The 18,196-nt window shown below is 41.3% G+C and overlaps 1 protein-coding gene across 1 annotated transcript; it reads right to left on the bottom strand.

Annotated features, from left to right (window-relative positions):
• Positions 1-719: 719 nt before the first annotated feature.
• Positions 720-14,129, bottom strand: LOC138852908 (uncharacterized). The gene is made up of 5 exons (XM_070086501.1): positions 13,938-14,129; positions 13,376-13,573; positions 12,214-12,788; positions 4,942-5,030; positions 720-1,088 (listed from the first exon to the last, which is right to left on the bottom strand). The coding sequence occupies exons 1-5, from the start codon at positions 14,127-14,129 to the stop codon at positions 916-918; spliced, it is 1,227 nt and encodes a 408-aa protein (XP_069942602.1). The 3' UTR covers positions 720-915.
• Between the last annotated feature and the right edge of the window lie 4,067 nt (positions 14,130-18,196).

Below are 18,196 nucleotides of genomic sequence, written 5' to 3'. Positions count from 1 at the left end.
GTTGCTGCTGATGATCTTGCCGCTACACATGTTTTATTGTTGTTGATGATCTTTTTGCTACACATGTTTTATTGTTGCTGCTGATGATCTTGCCGCTACACATGTTTTATTGTTGCTGATGATGATCTTGCTGCTACACATGTTTTATTGTTGTTGCTGATGATCTTGCTGCTACACATGTTTTATTGTTGCTGCTGATGATCTTGCTGCTACACATGTTTTATTGTTGCTGCTGATGATCTTGCTGCTACACATGTTTTATTGTTGTTGATGATGATCTTGCCGCTACACATGTTTTATTGTTGCTGCTGATGATCTTGCTGCTACACATGTTTTATTGTTGTTGATGATGATCTTGCTGCTACACATGTTTTATTGTTGTTGATGATGATCTTGCCGCTACACATGTTTTATTGTTGCTGCTGATGATCTTGCTGCTACACATGTTTTATTGTTGTTGATGATCTTGCTGCTACACATGTTTTATTGTTGCTGCTGATGATCTTGCTGCTACACATGTTTTATTGTTGTTGATGATCTTGCTGCTACACATGTTTTATTGTTGTTGCTGATGATCTTGCTGCTACACATGTTTTATTGTTGCTGCTGATGATCTTGCTGCTACACATGTTTTATTGTTGTTGATGATCTTGCCGCTACACATGTTTTATTGTTGCTGCTGATGATCTTGCTGCTACACATGTTTTATTGTTGTTGATGATGATCTTGCCGCTACACATGTTTTATTGTTGCTGCTGATGATCTTGCTGCTACACATGTTTTATTGTTGCTGCTGATGATCTTGCTGCTACACATGTTTTATTGTTGCTGCTGATGATCTTGCCGCTACACATGTTTTATTGTTGCTGCTGCTGATCTTTAATTCACCCGTCTTGGATATTTACCTTACTGTGTTTAACCCAGGTGAAGACACACGGGATTGTTAAAGGTGACGCGAGGATCAAGACAGCCAGTGACGGTGTGTGTGACGGCTGTGGTGACGGTGGTGGTGTAGGTGATGCTAGTGAAGATACGTGTGACAGTAGTCACCAGCCCTGGTGCTGTCAACCTCTCCCTGGCTTCAACACCTGACAACACATCATAATATCGTAAGCCGTTAACTTTCTATTAATCAAACGAATGTTAATTTTATAACGATATCATTGTAACGTAGTCATTGAATCTCGTCCTTTTGATGCTGGTAAATGGATCTTTAGCCAAGTAATAGAAATTGCCTTTTCCCTTCGATCAAACCACAATACCACGCATTTGTTAGGGCTCTGTAGACTTTGGATTTAGTGCTTCCCGTTCAGTGTATTAATATTACTGGTTATAACCTGGGCTACCTTCTCCACCCTCTCCCCCCTCCCCCACACACACCAACTTCCCATTCAGAAGTATTGATGTCCTAGGATGACTGTAAAACACCTAGCTTTGCTGGGTGCGTCATTCATGTAGGATTGAGTTGTCCCGTGGGTTAGAGCGTCATATGCGATTTTTGCTCACCATGAGGTGGGCCAAAACGACATGCATTTGAATCCTCGGCTAGTCGCAGAGTTATTGATAAATACCACTCGTTCGTGGTTACAATAATATATGTATAATTGTATATGTGTGTATAATTGTGTATGTATAATTGTATGTGTATAATTATGTGTATGTGTATGTATAATTGTATGTGTATATATATAATTGTATGTGTATATATATATATATATATATATATATATATATATATATATATATATATATATATATATATATATATATATATATAAATATTATTATTATTATATAATTGTGTGTGTGTGTAGAGCCGCCACCTAGGGAGGTTCTACTCTCCTGACAAATGTGTAAAACGGGAATTTGTTTTACTCTGTAGTGACCTTTATGGGTTTAGCGATTAGTTATTATTATAATAATACTCTGTAGCAGGATTACTGTTTTTTTTCTCTTAAAAATCTAAACTGACATGTACATCTTCCTGCTACTACTTACACATACCTGTTTATCTTGTGCTGTTCTTCATGCATGATTATACACACTTATTTAATTCCTCAAAACGAAATACAAGAAATATTATCTCCATAAAAATGAGAAATGCTTCTTTTTAAATCATGTGTCGTAAAAGACTTCAATACTGGGAACAAGGAGATCGTAACCCCTTCTGTATAAATTAAAACGAATAAATTCTTAAGTGTGAGAATGTGTGAATGTAAGTGGATGGAGTACGGATGGGAAGAGTTGAGGAAGATGGCACATGCTGAATGTCCTGTCTAAGAGAAACAAAGCTAAATGGGGTAGGAAAATTTTAGTGGGGAAGAGTAAATAGTTAAGTCTGGTGCATGTTAAGGAAGTAGAACTAAATACAGTGTTAATATTAAAGTATTAATTATTGAAGGAGAGGAATTAAGGATATTTAAATTAAAGAATGTGAATTAAAATAGGGAATGTGAGAAGTAGTTGTTTATGCACCCGAGGTAAAGAGGAGTGTACAGTAGAGATATTTTGGGAAGAGTTAAGTGTCGGAGAATTTTGATCCAGCTGTAAATAAATGTTGGGGGGGGGGGGTTGTAGGTAGGTTTGAAGTGCCAGGGGTAAATGATAACCTTTAATTGAACTCTGTACAGAAAGAGGTTTAGTATAGGTAATGTGTATCAGAAAGACGATTAATAAATGCAGTATTTTTTAGACTGTAATAGATAAAAGGTTGATGGATAGACTTCAAGACGTGCATGGCTGTAGAAAAGCGAGAGGTAGCTAGTTATTTGGTGGTAGCTACAGTGAGAGGTAGACGGGGTACGAGGATAATGTCATCAGTGGGTAAGTGAAATGAAAGCTAATAAATTACAGGAAATAGGATAAGATATAAGCAACAACTTGGAGAACGATAGTATAGATATATTACAGGGAATGACGGGATGAAGAGTTATAGTATACGTAGATAAATGATGCAAAGAGCAGATAAGTTGATGAATTAGACAAATGTGCAACCCTTGGGCATCTTTCTTGAGGAAGACACTGCGTGGCGAAACGTTTCCTCAGTAAAGATACCCATGTGTTGCGTATGTCTAATTCTGGTATTGTGTAGATTTAAAAATTCTGTTAGAGTATGCAGCAGAACTTTGTGGGTATAAGAGGGTGGGTACCATAGGGAAAAGGAGAGTGGTGGAATTTCATGCATTGGGCATGAAGATAGTCTTGTAGGAATGATAAAGAACTAGATGTGAAAGAGATGAAAATATGCAAGGCAGTGAATAGAATGAGGGGGATAAAGCAGCTGGAACAGATGGGATTAAGACAGACGTTAAAAGGAAATAATATAGTTTGGGAGTGGTTGGGATTTTCACTCTATGCATGAAAGCCGGAAGGTTCCTACAGAAAGGGGGGGGGGGTGAAAATTATAGGGCTTAAATCTGTTGAGTATATCAGTGTGTGGTAGTAATAATTGGAAGAATTAAGGGTAAGACAGTTGAATTGCAGAGGATCAAAGGTTTTTAGAGTAAAGGATGTATAAACCAAGGGCTTTACATTGAAGAAATACTTAAAAGTAAAGAAGTTTTTGTTACATGTGTGGATTAAGGAAAGAAAGTATAAAGGAGCAATATGGCAGATGTTGCATTATTATTATTCTTATTATTATTATTATAATCAAAAAAGAAGCGCTATGTTGCAAACGAATGAAATAGTTGGTACGTTGCTAAAAGCAGTAAAGAACTTTGTGGATAGTGAGGCTCAGGTGAGGATATACAGGAGGAAAGAGTATTTATTTTCCAATGAAAGTAGACCTTAGAGGGATGTAATGTCACAATGGTTTAACACATTCATCGATGAGGTTGTAAAAAATAAAATACTAGGATACTTGGCGGGGTGTCGAATTGAACATAAAAGATTTGATACAGTGGGAGGAGTTGGTTTTGTCAGTGACAATTAGTTTGGGATATTAAAAAGTTGCCAAGGTTTTTGGACGAATTTGGGAACGTAGGCAGGAGCAAGGTGATGAGAGTAATAGTCTAGGCAGTGAAAGTTTTGATATCGAATTGTAGGGAAGGAATATGGAGACAGTGAGGGAGGGGGTGGGGGAAACGCGGGTGGTGAGGCATTTGAAGAGACAAAGGGGGAAATGTTCTAGAGAAGTGGTGCCAACAGTGTTAAATGCATGTGAAGCATTGTTTTTAAACAGTGTTCCTGGAAGCGGTGGAAACGTGTTTGAGGGCACCGTGTGCCGTGAATACTATGTAGAGAATTCAGAGCTTGGAGATGGTGTGTGGTTACCAAAGCATTAGAGGGCTGAAGAGGGGCTGAGATGGTTTGGATATTTAGAGGATGGACCACAATACGATTACTAAGAAAGAGTATAAATTTGGAGTGGAGGTAAGGAGGGTAAGGGATCATCCCAGGACAGGCTGGGTGAAAAGCTGAAAGCTTAGTGCTAAAGCTTTGGACATCTGACAGGCGTATGTGAACGCATTAGGTAAGAGTGAAGGAAAGTGGCTTTTATGACGTGCTGTTGGAGTGCGAGCTGGGTAACATGAAGTGATCTAAGGAAACTGGTTAGCTGGACTTGAGAATCCTGGAGATGGAAAATAAGATTTGTATTAATTACTCTTACAAAATGCATGAAATGGTAAATACTCGTTCACCTGAAGTGAAGCAATGTGAGCAGAGTATTGCGGGTGCAAGCAGGTTGTGAAGCTGGACAGAATGGAGTTAAATAAGACAAGCTAACAATAAACTCAATCGGAAAAGTAGTTAAACTAGAAGCCATAAGAGTGTAAGGTGATCAGAATATAAAATTAAGCGAACGATAATAAATGGTGAGGTACAGTGGACTGAGGTAAGATATAACTACTAGTTAAGCAGTGCGCTCAGTCAATATAAACAGATGACAGCAAGTACATTAGGAAGTGGAGAAAGATAAGAGAAGGGGAAGACTCTTACCCTGGTTAAGTGGAGTATCGTCGTCCAAGACGGAAGTTGGAGTGTGCAGGTTCCTGCCACCGCGCCCCTCCACCTCCTCCATGGACGGCCTTAATAAAGTGAAATTTGTCAACAACATTTTGTTGAATTGTTCGCCTCTACTCCGGTTTTTCTTGTTATACAGCCACGTGACGTGTATAATGAACATTTTTTGCCAGTTCACCTTCAACCAAGAATGTATTTATCCGGGAATAAGAACCACGACTAATGCTACTTAAATCAGTAAGTATGGGATGTATAATGTGAAGTGATGCAGCATCAGAGTCTTGGTACAGCAATGATTGTTGTATATCTTCAGCTGATCTGATGCATCTTATTTTAAGCTTATAATGATGGTTTTAGTGCTTTAATGTTTCTTTGTAACAGCTGAAAACACACAAGAATTTTGGGCATCACTTCTTGTGTACCTATAATACAACCTATTGTTTTTTTTTCTATTGAAAGTGGGCAAACGAGTCTTAATTCTTTCCTATCATTTTATGCCTTAAATGACGGTTGTCTGATTTTTTTTTTTGGGGGGGAGGAGGGGGTTGTCTACCGCTGAGTCATCAGGATGAATCCTCTCTACTCGCTACCACCTTATTTACTGTAATAGTAGTACAAACCTCTCACAGTTGTAAGTAATAAACAATTGAGGGAAAGATTGAAAAATTAGGTCCTCTGAGATCGGTGAATTTTTATTTTGGCTCATTCATTCTGTGTCTCTCTGTCTCTATCTCTCTCTCTGTCTGTCTCTGTCTGTCTCTCACTCTCTCTCTCTCTCTCTCTCTCTCTCTCTCTCTCTCTCTCTCTCTCTCTCTCTCTCTCTTATAATTGTCTTCAAGTGTGAAAAAAAAATGTATTCATTGTAATAACATTCAAATCATGAGGACATGTTTTCTGGTGAATGTGATACTCGTGATGGAGAGGTGGGAGTAAACATCAGTGGTGACACAGTGGTAACTCTCTCACAACTCATGGTAAACATCAGTGGTGACAGTGGTAACTCTCTCACAACTCATGGTAAACATCAGTGGTGACACAGTGGTAACTCTCACAACTCATGGTAAACATCAGTGGTGACAGTGGTAACTCTCTCACAACTCATGGTAAACATCAGTGGTGACACAGTGGTAACTCTCACAACTCATGGTAAACATCAGTGGTGACAGTGGTAACTCTCTCACAACTCATGGTAAACATCAGTGGTGACACAGTGGTAACTCTCACAACTCATGGTAAACATCAGTGGTGACAGTGGTAACTCTCTCACAACTCATGGTAAACATCAGTGGTGACACAGTGGTAACTCTCACAACTCATGGTAAACATCAGTGGTGACAGTGGTAACTCTCTCACAACTCATGGTAAACATCAGTGGTGACACAGTGGTAACTCTCACAACTCATGGTAAACATCAGTGGTGACACAGTGGTAACTCTCTCACAACTCATGGTAAACATCAGTGGTGACACAGTGGTAACTCTCACAACTCATGGTAAACATCAGTGGTGACAGTGGTAACTCTCTCACAACTCATGGTTCAAGAAACCCTAATGTTCATTCTACCTTAAAATTAAACGTAAGAGAAATGTGCTTGAAGTAGTCGTCTTAGCTTCGCTTCCGTATTAATTTGCGTACACAGAAGAGCCCCGCTTGACAGTTTCACTGTACGGCGCTTCGCTAATGCAGCGGTTTAAAATTATACCCATTCTTCATTTATTTAGACTTCCTACTGTAAATATATTCACTACTCACTATAAACTAAGGATGAAAATATTCTTAGGTAAGTAATATGTGTACTGTATATGCATTTTTTTAGGCCTAGGTCTTGCAAAACTGCCTGATAACATCAGTAGCCTGGAACCTAACCTGCTGTATAAGCGGGGCCGTCACTATGACAACGCTCAGTTTATGCTGGATCAGTTCTCGAATGACGCCCAACGAATGTATAAAAATATACCTATTTCAAGTAACTTTCTTTTCCAAGGTTGCAAATCACTTTATTTTTTATATCTGAAACCTTTAAAAATCTTAAAACCTATGTGATAACTGTTTTTATGAAACTTAAGTAATGTCTACAATTAAAAGGCTAAGGAAAAAAAAGTGGGTAAGAAAATTCAAGCAGTTTAGTTTCTCCATTAAACTATTTCCAAGTACTGTATTTTAAAAGATTTTTCTAGAGCAAGTTTATCTCGGAGATCTCAAGAGTCGTTCCTTTGTCCCGGTATTCAGACTTCAGATTCAAAATAAATTTGTTTTCGTAAACAAACGTTAAAAAGTGTTTAGCAGTTTTAGAGAAAAATTATTGAAATTTTCAGAAATGTAGTCAAATATTATATTCATTTTTTCTAAAAATTTTTTTTTTTTTCGTTTAAACTCTTCCTCGGTCTGTAGTGCTAACTTAAATTATCATTTAATTGGTATTCTCTTAAGAATGATCTTTTCATTAGTCTTGTGTGCACATGTTTAACGTTTATACTCTTCAGTGGAGTATTAACATTCGGACAACTTTAAATCTAAACAGGAAAACTAGTCAGTGTTTGTAAAGACAAAATATGCTGGGATTAAAGCGTCAGACACATTGATAAATAAACAACCACAAGAAGAGAAATACGAAACCAGTATTAAATGAGAAACGTATTTAGGCTTCAGTCAGGTCCTGAAGATGTCTCGGACAGAGACCGAAATATACACACATCACCTGTTTGATGTTTGTCGAAGTGGTTCTTCACTTTACATCAAATAATACACACAAAAATGCAATTCAAAATAGTTGAGAACAAGAAAGTTAACGGGAAGGACTGGTACTAAACCATGCTAAAATTTGAATAAAGGTCTGGTACAAAATGCCAGCAGAATTAGTCTTCTGAATCATATCATTAATGTTAACATACTAGAAAGTTGCTCTTAAGTTCTTGAATGGGCTGTCTTCTAGAGCGCTGCATCCCCTCAAGGAAGATTCCTTGATGCTCGTGAGGGGCTCTTGATCTAGGAAATTTGATTTATACTCCAATTCCCTGAATTAAGCCTGACTGCCTTTCGCCCCCCCTACCCCCACAGGCGCTATATAACCTATACAGATTTACCGCTTCCCCATAATAGAATGCTGGAAGGACTAGTGGCCATCCATGGAGTAAGGACATAACCCATACTCATATAATTTGTGGAATTTCTCGCATTAATTTGCAAATTTCTCTATTTACATTATGTAGGTTAGGTTTACGTGAATTAAATTATTTAAACAAATGATACAAAGTTTTGACACTGACAAGTCACCCACTGAGAGTACTACACATACATGTTCACTGTTCAACAGTCACTTGAATCACTGTTCCCACAATGCCCATTGTGACGGACAAATTTTTTGTTGCCTCACACACAGGCCTAATTTATCCGTGTAGGCCTAGCATTCCCAATCACGGCAATTTAAGGGAGTTAGAATTTAAACGTTGTATGACTGGACAGGCACCTAAAGTAGTACCTGACCTGCCGGGCTGTGGTTCGTACGTGTAGCCAGTAGTAACAACCTAGTTGATCAGGCCCTGATCCACCGCGAGGATGGACTGAAGGAAAGCACAAGCAATCTTAGTAAGGAAAAAAACAAGTAAGACCAGATAAATACCGTGTGTGTGCTGGACGACCTCAGTTACACTGTATTTGCGCTAAACTTTCTCAGTGTTTCACCGTGGGCTATCGACTAACTTTTAAACTTGTTTATACGTAATAATTATATGCAGAGCGCTGAGCTAGGGACGAGAAGTTCGACCAAACCTGTTTAAAACCCCGGTCTTGTTGGCGGAGCTTAAGATGCGTCATGAAAGTACGTAAATAAATTATAATTATGATAATAAATATTCCGAAAAATACCGTTTTATATATATATATAAATAATTAAAATGTATATATACTTATTAAAATAGCACTTGTTCGTGGTTATAATATATACTGCTTGTGGGTTAGTTAAAGATTAGCCGGTATTCTCCCGGCCCGGGCCTTTTCCAAGTGGTGGCCCGGCCTGCTTGTGGGGCTGGCAACACCACCATCGTATGTCCTCGCAACATGAAGCAAGCCTAGTGCGCTAGGCTCGTGTTTAATAGGCTTGTATGGTACAGTGGTTTAGACCGTCGTGAATTTTAGCGCTCTTCCCACGAGGCATGCTAAAACAAAACAAAAAAAAAACAAAAAAAAAAAGGGGTTCGATCCCCAGGCTAGCCGCAGTGTGCTATATATATATATATATATATTATAATAATTTATATAATTTATATATATATAATAATTATATATATAAAATATTCAAACAGCTCCGGGGAGAACCTTGATTTTTCCCTGAGGTACGTTTATCTTCTCTGAGGATGAGGGTCCCCAGTAAAGTTTATATATATATATATATATATATATATATATATATATATATATATATATATATATATATATATATATATATATATATATATAATCTTTAAAATAGTGCAACCGAACTTAACGCAGAATAATTATAAAGTTATTGCCCATAATAAAAACTTTGGGGTTTAGTGCTTTCTCTTGAATAATTCATTATAACCTACTTTAGCCCCTAGTTTTGATTATAATCTAACATACACAGTTTAAAAATGTAATATTGTATGACCCTTAAGATTTCGTTCGGATTTTTAATCCCGGAGGGTTAGCCACCCAGGATAATCCAAGAAAGTCAGTGCGTCATCGAGGACTGTAACTTATTTCCATTGTGGTTCTCAATCTTGTCCCCCAGGATGCGACCCACACCAGTCGACTAACACCCAGGTACCTATTTGCTGCTAGGTGAACATAACAGGTGTAAGGAAACGTGTCGAAATGTTTCCATCCGCCGGGAATCGAACCCGGGCCCTCCGTGTGTGAAGCGGGAGCTTTAGCCACCAGGCTAAACTCGTCTGGATTGCAATGTTGCTGATACACCGGTCTTGATAACGGTCAGCGACACGCCTAAATGTCCAGCTCAGAATGGGTGGGTCTCGAACTCATGGCAGAGTTATCTTTAAAACTGTCAGATCAATAATTGTAGATTCGTTTTCAATAATGTTATTACGACCAAGTCAAAATCACCAGTTTTACAGTTTCATTTATTTTGTAAGTAATTAAAACACTACGAAGGAAGATATTTTTTTCAGTCGTGTAGTAGACATGTGGAGAGAAACGAAGATTATACCAGGAGTATGTTTCATGACTCAAGAAATCGTAATGACACGATTGCAAACAAACCATACCCCCGGCCGGGATTGAACCCGCGGTCATAGAAATATACCTAGTTGGATGAATCTTATTGTGGCTAGCTGGTCTAGTGGCTAACGCGACGGGCTGGAGTTTTGAGACTCTATGACCGCGGGTTCAATCCCGGCCGGGGGTATGGTTAGTATGTTTCATGTTGCTTAACAATTCACAAACGGGAGAATCTTATCTGGGGTCTGGCTGTGTGGCGTCAATACTGCAGCTTTGATGTGGGTTCAGGTTCGAATCCTGCTCTGGACGGAGATAATGTTTGTAAATTGAGATTAAACGCTGACGCAAGTTCAATGTGCACGTAAGCGTAAATTTAGTTTTGCCGTAACGCGAATTTAGTATTGACGGAGGCTAAGTTTAATGTTTACGTAAGTTTGCTGTTGGCATTAGTTTACCTGGAGACCTGGAGTTTACCTGGAGAGAGTTCCGGGGGTCAACGCCCCCGCGGCCCGATCTGTGACCAGGCCTCCTGGTGGATCAGAGCCTGATCAACCAGGCTGTTGCTGCTGGCTGCACGCAAACCAACGTACGAGCCACAGCCCGGCTGATCCGGAACTAACTTTAGGTGCTTGTCCAGTGCCAGCTTGAAGACTGCCAGGGGTCTGTTGGTAATCCCCCTTATGTATGCTGGGAGGCAGTTGAACAGTCTCGGGCCCCTGACACTTACTGTATGGTCTCTTAACGTGCTAGTGACACCCCTGCTTTTCATTGGGGGGATGGTGCATCGTCTGCCAAGTCTTTTGCTTTCGTAGTGAGTGATTTTCGTGTGCAAGTTCGGTACTAGTCCCTCTAGGATTTTCCAGGTGTATATAATCATGTATCTCTCCTTCCTGCGTTCCAGGGAATACAGGTTTAGGAACCTCAAGCGCTCCCAGTAATTGAGGTGTTTTATCTCCGTTATGCGCGCCGTGAAAGTGCTCTGTACATTTTCTAGGTCGGCAATTTCACCTGCCTTGAAAGGTGCTGTTAGTGTGCAGCAATATTCCAGCCTAGATAGAACAAGTGACCTGAAGAGTGTCATCATTGGCTTGGCCTCCCTAGTTTTGAAGGTTCTCATTATCCATCCTGTCATTTTTCTAGCAGATGCGATTGATACAATGTTATGGTCCTTGAAGGTGAGATCCTCCGACATGATCACTCCCAGGTCTTTGACGTTGGTGTTTCGCTCTATTTTGTGGCCAGAATTTGTTTTGTACTCTGATGAAGATTTAATTTCCTCGTGTTTACCATATCTGAGTAATTGAAATTTCTCATCGTTGAACTTCATATTGTTTTCTGCAGCCCACTGAAAGATTCGGTTGATGTCCGCCTGGAGCCTTGCAGTGTCTGCAATGTTTACATAGTGTTTACATAGTGTTTACATTGACGCGAGTATAGCGTGACCAGTTCCTCTCCGTAATTTCTAGATTTCCGCCTAGGCATAATTTCGGGCCCTGAGGTGGAGAGAAGCCGAAGATAGATCCTCTGACTCTCGCGACAGTGGCCGGATAAACGCTACCATCTCCCTCTCTGAAACTTGGCTTTGGTTGCCCCTTCGCCTTGCTTGGTGTACCCTCGGTCAGTAAACTACTGTCTAGTCTCTAGTGCGTTTATCGTGTGCTACAAGTACCCAGCTCGCCAGCTACCACGCCAGTCCACACGGCAATAACGGACGAGGTGGAGTGTCCACACCACCCTCACAATCTTGCCTCTGCACACATTATGTAACTGTTGACATAGGCGTGAACTTAGTATTGCAAGTCTGATATTGGCGTAGATTCAAGTATACTGGTGATACACGCTTTAACGTTGGAGTCCTAAGTTTATAATTTGTAAATATATTTACGCTGGCTGTTTTTCCGTTTCAAAAGTGTCTGAGAGATATTTCCCTGTAATATTGTTGCAGCGCTATGACCCTAGTAGGTTTAGCTCTTTGTTTTTATTATAGTAGTGCAATATTGTTGCAGAGGCGCAAAGAATTCATACATTAAGAATGAAGAAATGTATACTTACAGAACATTTGTTGTGGTAGTGGTTATAGCAGGTTCAGTTGTCAGGGAGGTGGTAGAGACCTCAGGAATGGTGGTAGTTGGTTGTATTTCTTCGTCGCTAGCGATGGTAGCTTGTATTGATGGTTCCTCAGGTGTGGTGGTAGTTGGCGAGTTGAACATGGTGATAGTCGTGTCTTGAGTAGTCGTGTCGGGGATGTTGGTGGCTGTGTTGGCCTCATCGTCATTTGCTGAGCGGGTACTGATGTAGATCTCAGTGACGATGGGTCTGATATTGGTGGCAGTTGATAGATAAGATGTGGCGATGAATTTGGTAGTAGTTATGAATTGTGTGATGGTTGGTCTGCGCGAAGTGGTGTATTTGGAGATGTCTTGTGTGTGGGAAGTGATGATGATGATAGAGGCAGCTGGTATGAAGAATTTGCTGGGGGTTGCTGGGTGGGCGATGATGGTTGTCGTTGGGGTGTAGGGGACGGTGGTGGTGTGGTAGTGGTGGTCGCTGGGTCGGCAGGAGACATCAGTGACGTAGGAGGTACAGGTTACCAGCGTGGTACTGTCAGTCTTCAAGACGGTCAGTATCTGCCCCAAACACTCGCTAGTTAGTTACAACAACTCAAAACCTTCAACACCTCTCTCAACAAAACAAAAATGATAAAATAGTTTAGGTGAAACTATATTGCGACAGTTTAATAAATACTATTACAAATAACTCTGACATCACACGTTTCATTGCAGAATGGTATAACATTTTAACAACTGAACATTGAAGAATATAAAGGCACACTACTGTGGCTGGAACTCTGATAACCCGCACACACAAGAATGAAACTATGTGCGGGTTATTTGTGTATTAGCATTAATATATTCACAAAATAAACATTTGACAGTGATTATTAACAAGGCCGGAAGAGGAATGATTGAAAAAAGGAACATGTTAATTATGCTGAAAATAGGCAGTAAACAATTGTATGCACTTAAGAACCTACTAGAGTCTATCACCTTATCTAGAAGTCCAGCCAGACGCACTAATGGTTAGTTACGTACTGGCAATTTCAGGACTGCAAGACCATGAATGTAGATGTCTATTATTACATAGAATGTTCTAAGCGCAAATTATTTTCTCAAGAACATGCATTTGAAGTTGTAAGTAGTCCATGGATACCTACTGTCTTGGTCTCAGTGAAGAGGTATGAAGTGGCTGGTGCTATGTTGAAGCCGTCCATCACCTGACTGATGATGTCGCTAGCCACACTCAGAGGGTCAATCTTGGTCAGGTTGAGCGTACGGGCGCCAGTAGGCTCCCTCACCAGTCCCGCCCATGCCACGCCCTCGCACGCCAAGCCCAACCACGCCCACAACAAAAGCTGCAAAATTGTACCAGGTAGTCACTTGAAAAATCATCTGCAGGCAGAAGGAAATTGTTAGGGTACGTGTTGCAAGCAACCAGCTGGTTCATCTTCACACTGGTGAGGGGCGCTCATATCCTACAAGCACCATCTCGTCCTTCTCACAATGCTGTCGCATTGCGTGAAAATAAAGCCAGTAAATGTAGTAATTAACGACTCCACCAAGCTAGCTTTAGCTACCGCCGTAAGGACCTGTTTGCATGTCAAATTTAAGGCAGTCCACTCATTGAAGGACTTCCTCATTGCCGTCTTCACTGACGACACTGAAGCATCTAAACGTATGGATAACTCTTCAGTCAAGACTACAAACACGACTATTCACCATATACCTTTCTTCATTCTTGAAGGCACAACTCTGTCTGTGAAAAGGCCCGACAAGATCGTTACGTGTCTTATCAGCTAAAGCACTGAAGACATCTGTCGGGGAACAAAACACCTTGGCCTTGGTAGATAACATTACCAAGATCCCTAACGCTTCTTCATGATAAAGATCACTTTTTCCAGACATCTCCATGGCTGCCCAAGCGCTATCTGACTGGCCATCACACGTTACCACATAACCCGAGCCTTATAGATTCAGAACTTTTCACACGTCTCCCATTACTGAATCTGCTACTCGTACAGTCATACCACCTAGGACTGACCCATCAAGGACAAGAAGTTTTGTTCTAAATGTGGGAACGATGGACACGAATTCGGATCCTGCACCACCCCCACTGCTCCAACTTGTCTTAACTGCAAGAGTAATCATCAGACTCTTGCAGCTAAGTGCTCACTCGGAAAAGAAATTGTATCTAAGAAGATTTAAAAGACCTCGAGAAAAACACCTCGAAATCTCCTACATATGCCGCTATTACAAAACATCAAGCTGACACCAAGATTCTACACGCCACTCGACGGACACCTTCGCCTAGCAACTCCCTCTCTCTCCACTTCCTGGTGGAGCTCCTTAAAGTGTTGTAATGCATGGTATATGCTCACCTTGCTAATGCAACAAATCCTGGCAGTTTTAACATTACTATCAACGAACTGCTCCGCTTGAACAACGTGCCTGCATTCAATTTCGCTGAGCTCACACCTTCGGCAGACATTCTCAAAATTTTCTCCAGCGTTATGAAGTTCACTGCACCTGCAAACCTGTCTCCTTCCTCTGCCCAAGCATCTGTTCTTGAAACATCCCTAACTGCTTCCTTCCATCGCTGACAACGTTGATTCTTCTGCCTCAACCACCACCTCTCAAGTCTCTCAACCAGTAGACAAGTCACAAACACAGCTCTCCATTGCTCCTGTCGACACCAGTCACCTGCTGGTACCCATGTAGATTCGCCCACAGAAAGAAGATGACACCCACACCAGTACACCCACATGGGACAACCTTACCTTCATGTCTCCATGTAATGAAGATATTATGACCTGCACGGAGCTGTACAAAGAGCTCTGTGCTGGGTCTGTCAAGTTTGCCTGTGAGTCACCACTTCGCTTCTCACACAAGTGCTGGATTTAATCAAACTATTACGTTTCACCTTTGGAAACGAAACAAAACTGTACCACCACTCCAGGAGTAGCTTCAAGAAGTTTGAAAATAGCTCTTCTACGAACCTACCACCTTAATCATCACTCCAAATAACCCACCTGCCGTCCTCTCCTGTGACCAAGCCTGCTGCCCAGCTACTTAAGACATCCAACTGACACAAGACGAGCGCCTAGCTGCTGGGTTAAGCTCTGGCAATTTCTTTACGACTGTAGAGAGTCCTCTCCTACTCTATTCTTCACCTTCCCCGTTTTCCCCTCTCCTCCCACAAGGATCTTGCCTGAACACACTTGTCTTTGAGGGGGCTCTTCATGCAAGGAAATAGTTTACCTCCCTTTAATTGGAACAAATCTAACCTTAATACCCCCCCCCCCCAATTTCCAAGACCGAGTGTGTCATGCTTGTTTTCAGTCTTATAATTACTGTTAAAAGTGTAACTCGGGATCGCGCCGCCCTCCCGTGTGGAGCCTGGGGATCGCGCCGCCCTCCCGTGTGGAGCCTGGGGATCGCGCCGCCCTCCCGTGTGGAGCCTGGGGATCGCGCCAGCTGCTCCTAGGCTGAGGGACTAATTACCTCTTTGTTTTTGTATTTCTACAGTGTTCACATTATGTCCTTGTATTGATAAAGCCACTGGATGGCGATACTTCAAATTAAAGATACCTAGATGTTGCACGTGTCTATAACGTGACTGTGTGTGTACTGTCTGGAGGAGTGTGTACACTGCCTCAGTAACTGGGTGTTGGTGGGTGCTGACTACTAATGTAATTATGTGTGCGTTTCTTCTGTAACTGTAATGTTCCTAAACCTTGATGAGGGGTGGCCACTTTTCACTGAAAGCTGGCGTCCTTATTACCAAACACAGTTGTGTTGAAAGCTGCTTTACATAGTTTGGAATCGTCATAATCTGACTCAAAACACTATCTAATCCACTTTAAAATAATCGTGATTAAACTCAAAATATCCCTACCTGATTCAACTCTTTATGATCCTTCATTATGCAGCTAAGTAGAACTTGTGAGTACCGGTAATTTGCATGCCCTAGGGAAGGTAAATGACCTACCTTCATGTTGTGGTCCTGCCTAGAAGTGTGTCTGGGGATGGTTTGGTAAGGGATATATATGCCAGGGCGGCCATCTTGGCTTTAGGAGGTAGGCCTGGGGGTTGCCAGCTTGTTGTAAACATTACTTTTTTTGTGGTGTTGACGCAGAGTGATGGGTCTTGTAGTCCATCACTCCGCCCAGTGATGTTGACCGTGGCAGCAACATTGATGTCGTGTGGTGTGTAATTGTCATTAATGTTGATGTTAGGGCATGGAAAGATGTCATGACCTGTCATTTCTCTTCCTCCTATCCCTCCCCTTCCATCTTCCTAATCTCCCTCCCTCTCTTTTTCTTGCATTTCTTTCATTCTATTTTCTTATTCACTTTTTCTTTTCTTTCGTTCATTTCTTTCTCTTCCCCTCAAAATTCTCTGCCTTCCTTACCCTAGCTCTGCTTCCCTCCCCCCGCTCTCTGACTCCTTCCCCCGCTCTCTGACTCCTTCCCCCGCTCTCTGCCTCCTTCCCCCGCTCTCTGCCTCCTTCCCCCTTTCTCTGCCTCCTTCCCCCGCTCTCTGCCTCCTTCCCCCTTTCTCTGCCTCCCTACTCTCTTGTCACTACTAGTATAGTGGTCACATAGTAACACCTGACTGATAGTGCTGTTTACAGTCACAGTTCCAGCTGGTGGGACACACCTTTACACTACAGATTCTCTCATGATAATCCACTCCACCCTCCTGACCTTCCTCTTATCTACAGTTGAATCCATGTCTGTAAATACTCTCCACTGTCTCCTTAATGCATTTCTCTTGTGTTTTTCGCTTCTCTGTTTACTTGTTTCAACTGTTTTCGTCTCACTTGTTTAATTATCATTTTCTCAATGTTCTTGTTTACATGTCTAACTCCTCTAATATTAATCTCTTGTTTTCCATTTTCTTTATTCATCTTGTTTAATTATTTACTTCAAGCTCACAAGTTTGCCAGAAACTGGATAACAGTTTAATCTTCACCTGGTTTGAGTCTCCCCCTTTTCATTCAGGTCTTTTTTTCCAGAGAGTGTCTTGGGTTTAGCAGTCTGAACATCTTGTATGTCGTGGTCGTGTCTCGTGTGTCCTGAACGATGCCAGATTTGAATTTCTTTACTTGTTTGTACCAGCGTACTCTCCGTTCTAGGACCTGGGTGTTGACAAACCTCTGGAAGTCTAGTTACGTTTACCTGCTCTGTATGAAGATAGTTGTATACTGATGTTGCATATTACTGCACTGGTGCCATCTGAGTATTTAGTGTGTGGGTGGCGATTACCAGATGGAGGATCGAGCCTCCACTACTGCTTGTGTTTAGTGACCCTCACGAGTAGACACTTTTAATTATATAAGTATAATAATCTTTTACTATTGTACTCTTTGAAATATTACCACAGGAAGATTCTTAAGGCATGACTCTTCACATAGCTGAGGAAGTGCCACCCTCAATTCAAGTTTCTAGTCTTTACTCTTCACAAATCTGGGTGCTATTCTTCAGTAGCCGTTAATTATTGGCTCATTTTCCTTAAAAGGTCTTTTAAGTTTGCTGGAGAGGATGATACACGCATGCTTGGTCTGATACCAAGAGATGTATGGTCATTCCTCTAGTGCACTTATTAAACTGGTATAGGTTACAGTCCATCAGACTTGGTTAGGCTGACCAGTCGCTCCCATTCGGGACGCGACGACTGCCTCCATATTTTGTTCAACCTGCAGACAGTGCATAATACTAGGTGGCGCCTCCACTTCTTGCGACTGCGATGTCTCCAGCAGTTTTAGTGGTAGTTTCAAGTAAGGGTCGACACCAGTCATTCGTGGGAACTCTCCTAGGGAGAAGTGTGCTTAACAGGCTATCTTCATAAGCTTCACCGACTTCCTGATCGTGATAAGGTAGTGTGTGCATTTCCTGATGGCGTCAAGGCAGCTTATGCGATTACTTGGTATTATACTGCTCAGCGTCCTAGCAATAGTGTCACACTTTCCACTGTGT

Source organism: Cherax quadricarinatus, chromosome 18 (genome assembly GCF_038502225.1).
Source record: "Cherax quadricarinatus isolate ZL_2023a chromosome 18, ASM3850222v1, whole genome shotgun sequence".
Lineage (NCBI taxonomy): Eukaryota > Metazoa > Arthropoda > Malacostraca > Decapoda > Parastacidae > Cherax > Cherax quadricarinatus.
This window is presented reverse-complemented; position numbering and strand designations above follow the sequence as displayed.

Bases quoted from the DNA above. Each gene is read 5' to 3' on its own strand.
- LOC138852908 (XM_070086501.1), bottom strand. From the start codon at position 14,129: ATGGAGATGTCTGGAAAAAGTGATCTTTATCATGAAGAAGCGTTAGGG. The intron at 12,789-13,375 runs GTAGGTATCCAT...TGTTTGGGGCAG, and splicing joins TCTTCACTGAGACCAAGACA to ATACTGACCGTCTTGAAGAC. The intron at 5,031-12,213 runs GTAAGTATACAT...CACTTTATTAAG, and splicing joins ACTACCACAACAAATGTTCT to GCCGTCCATGGAGGAGGTGG.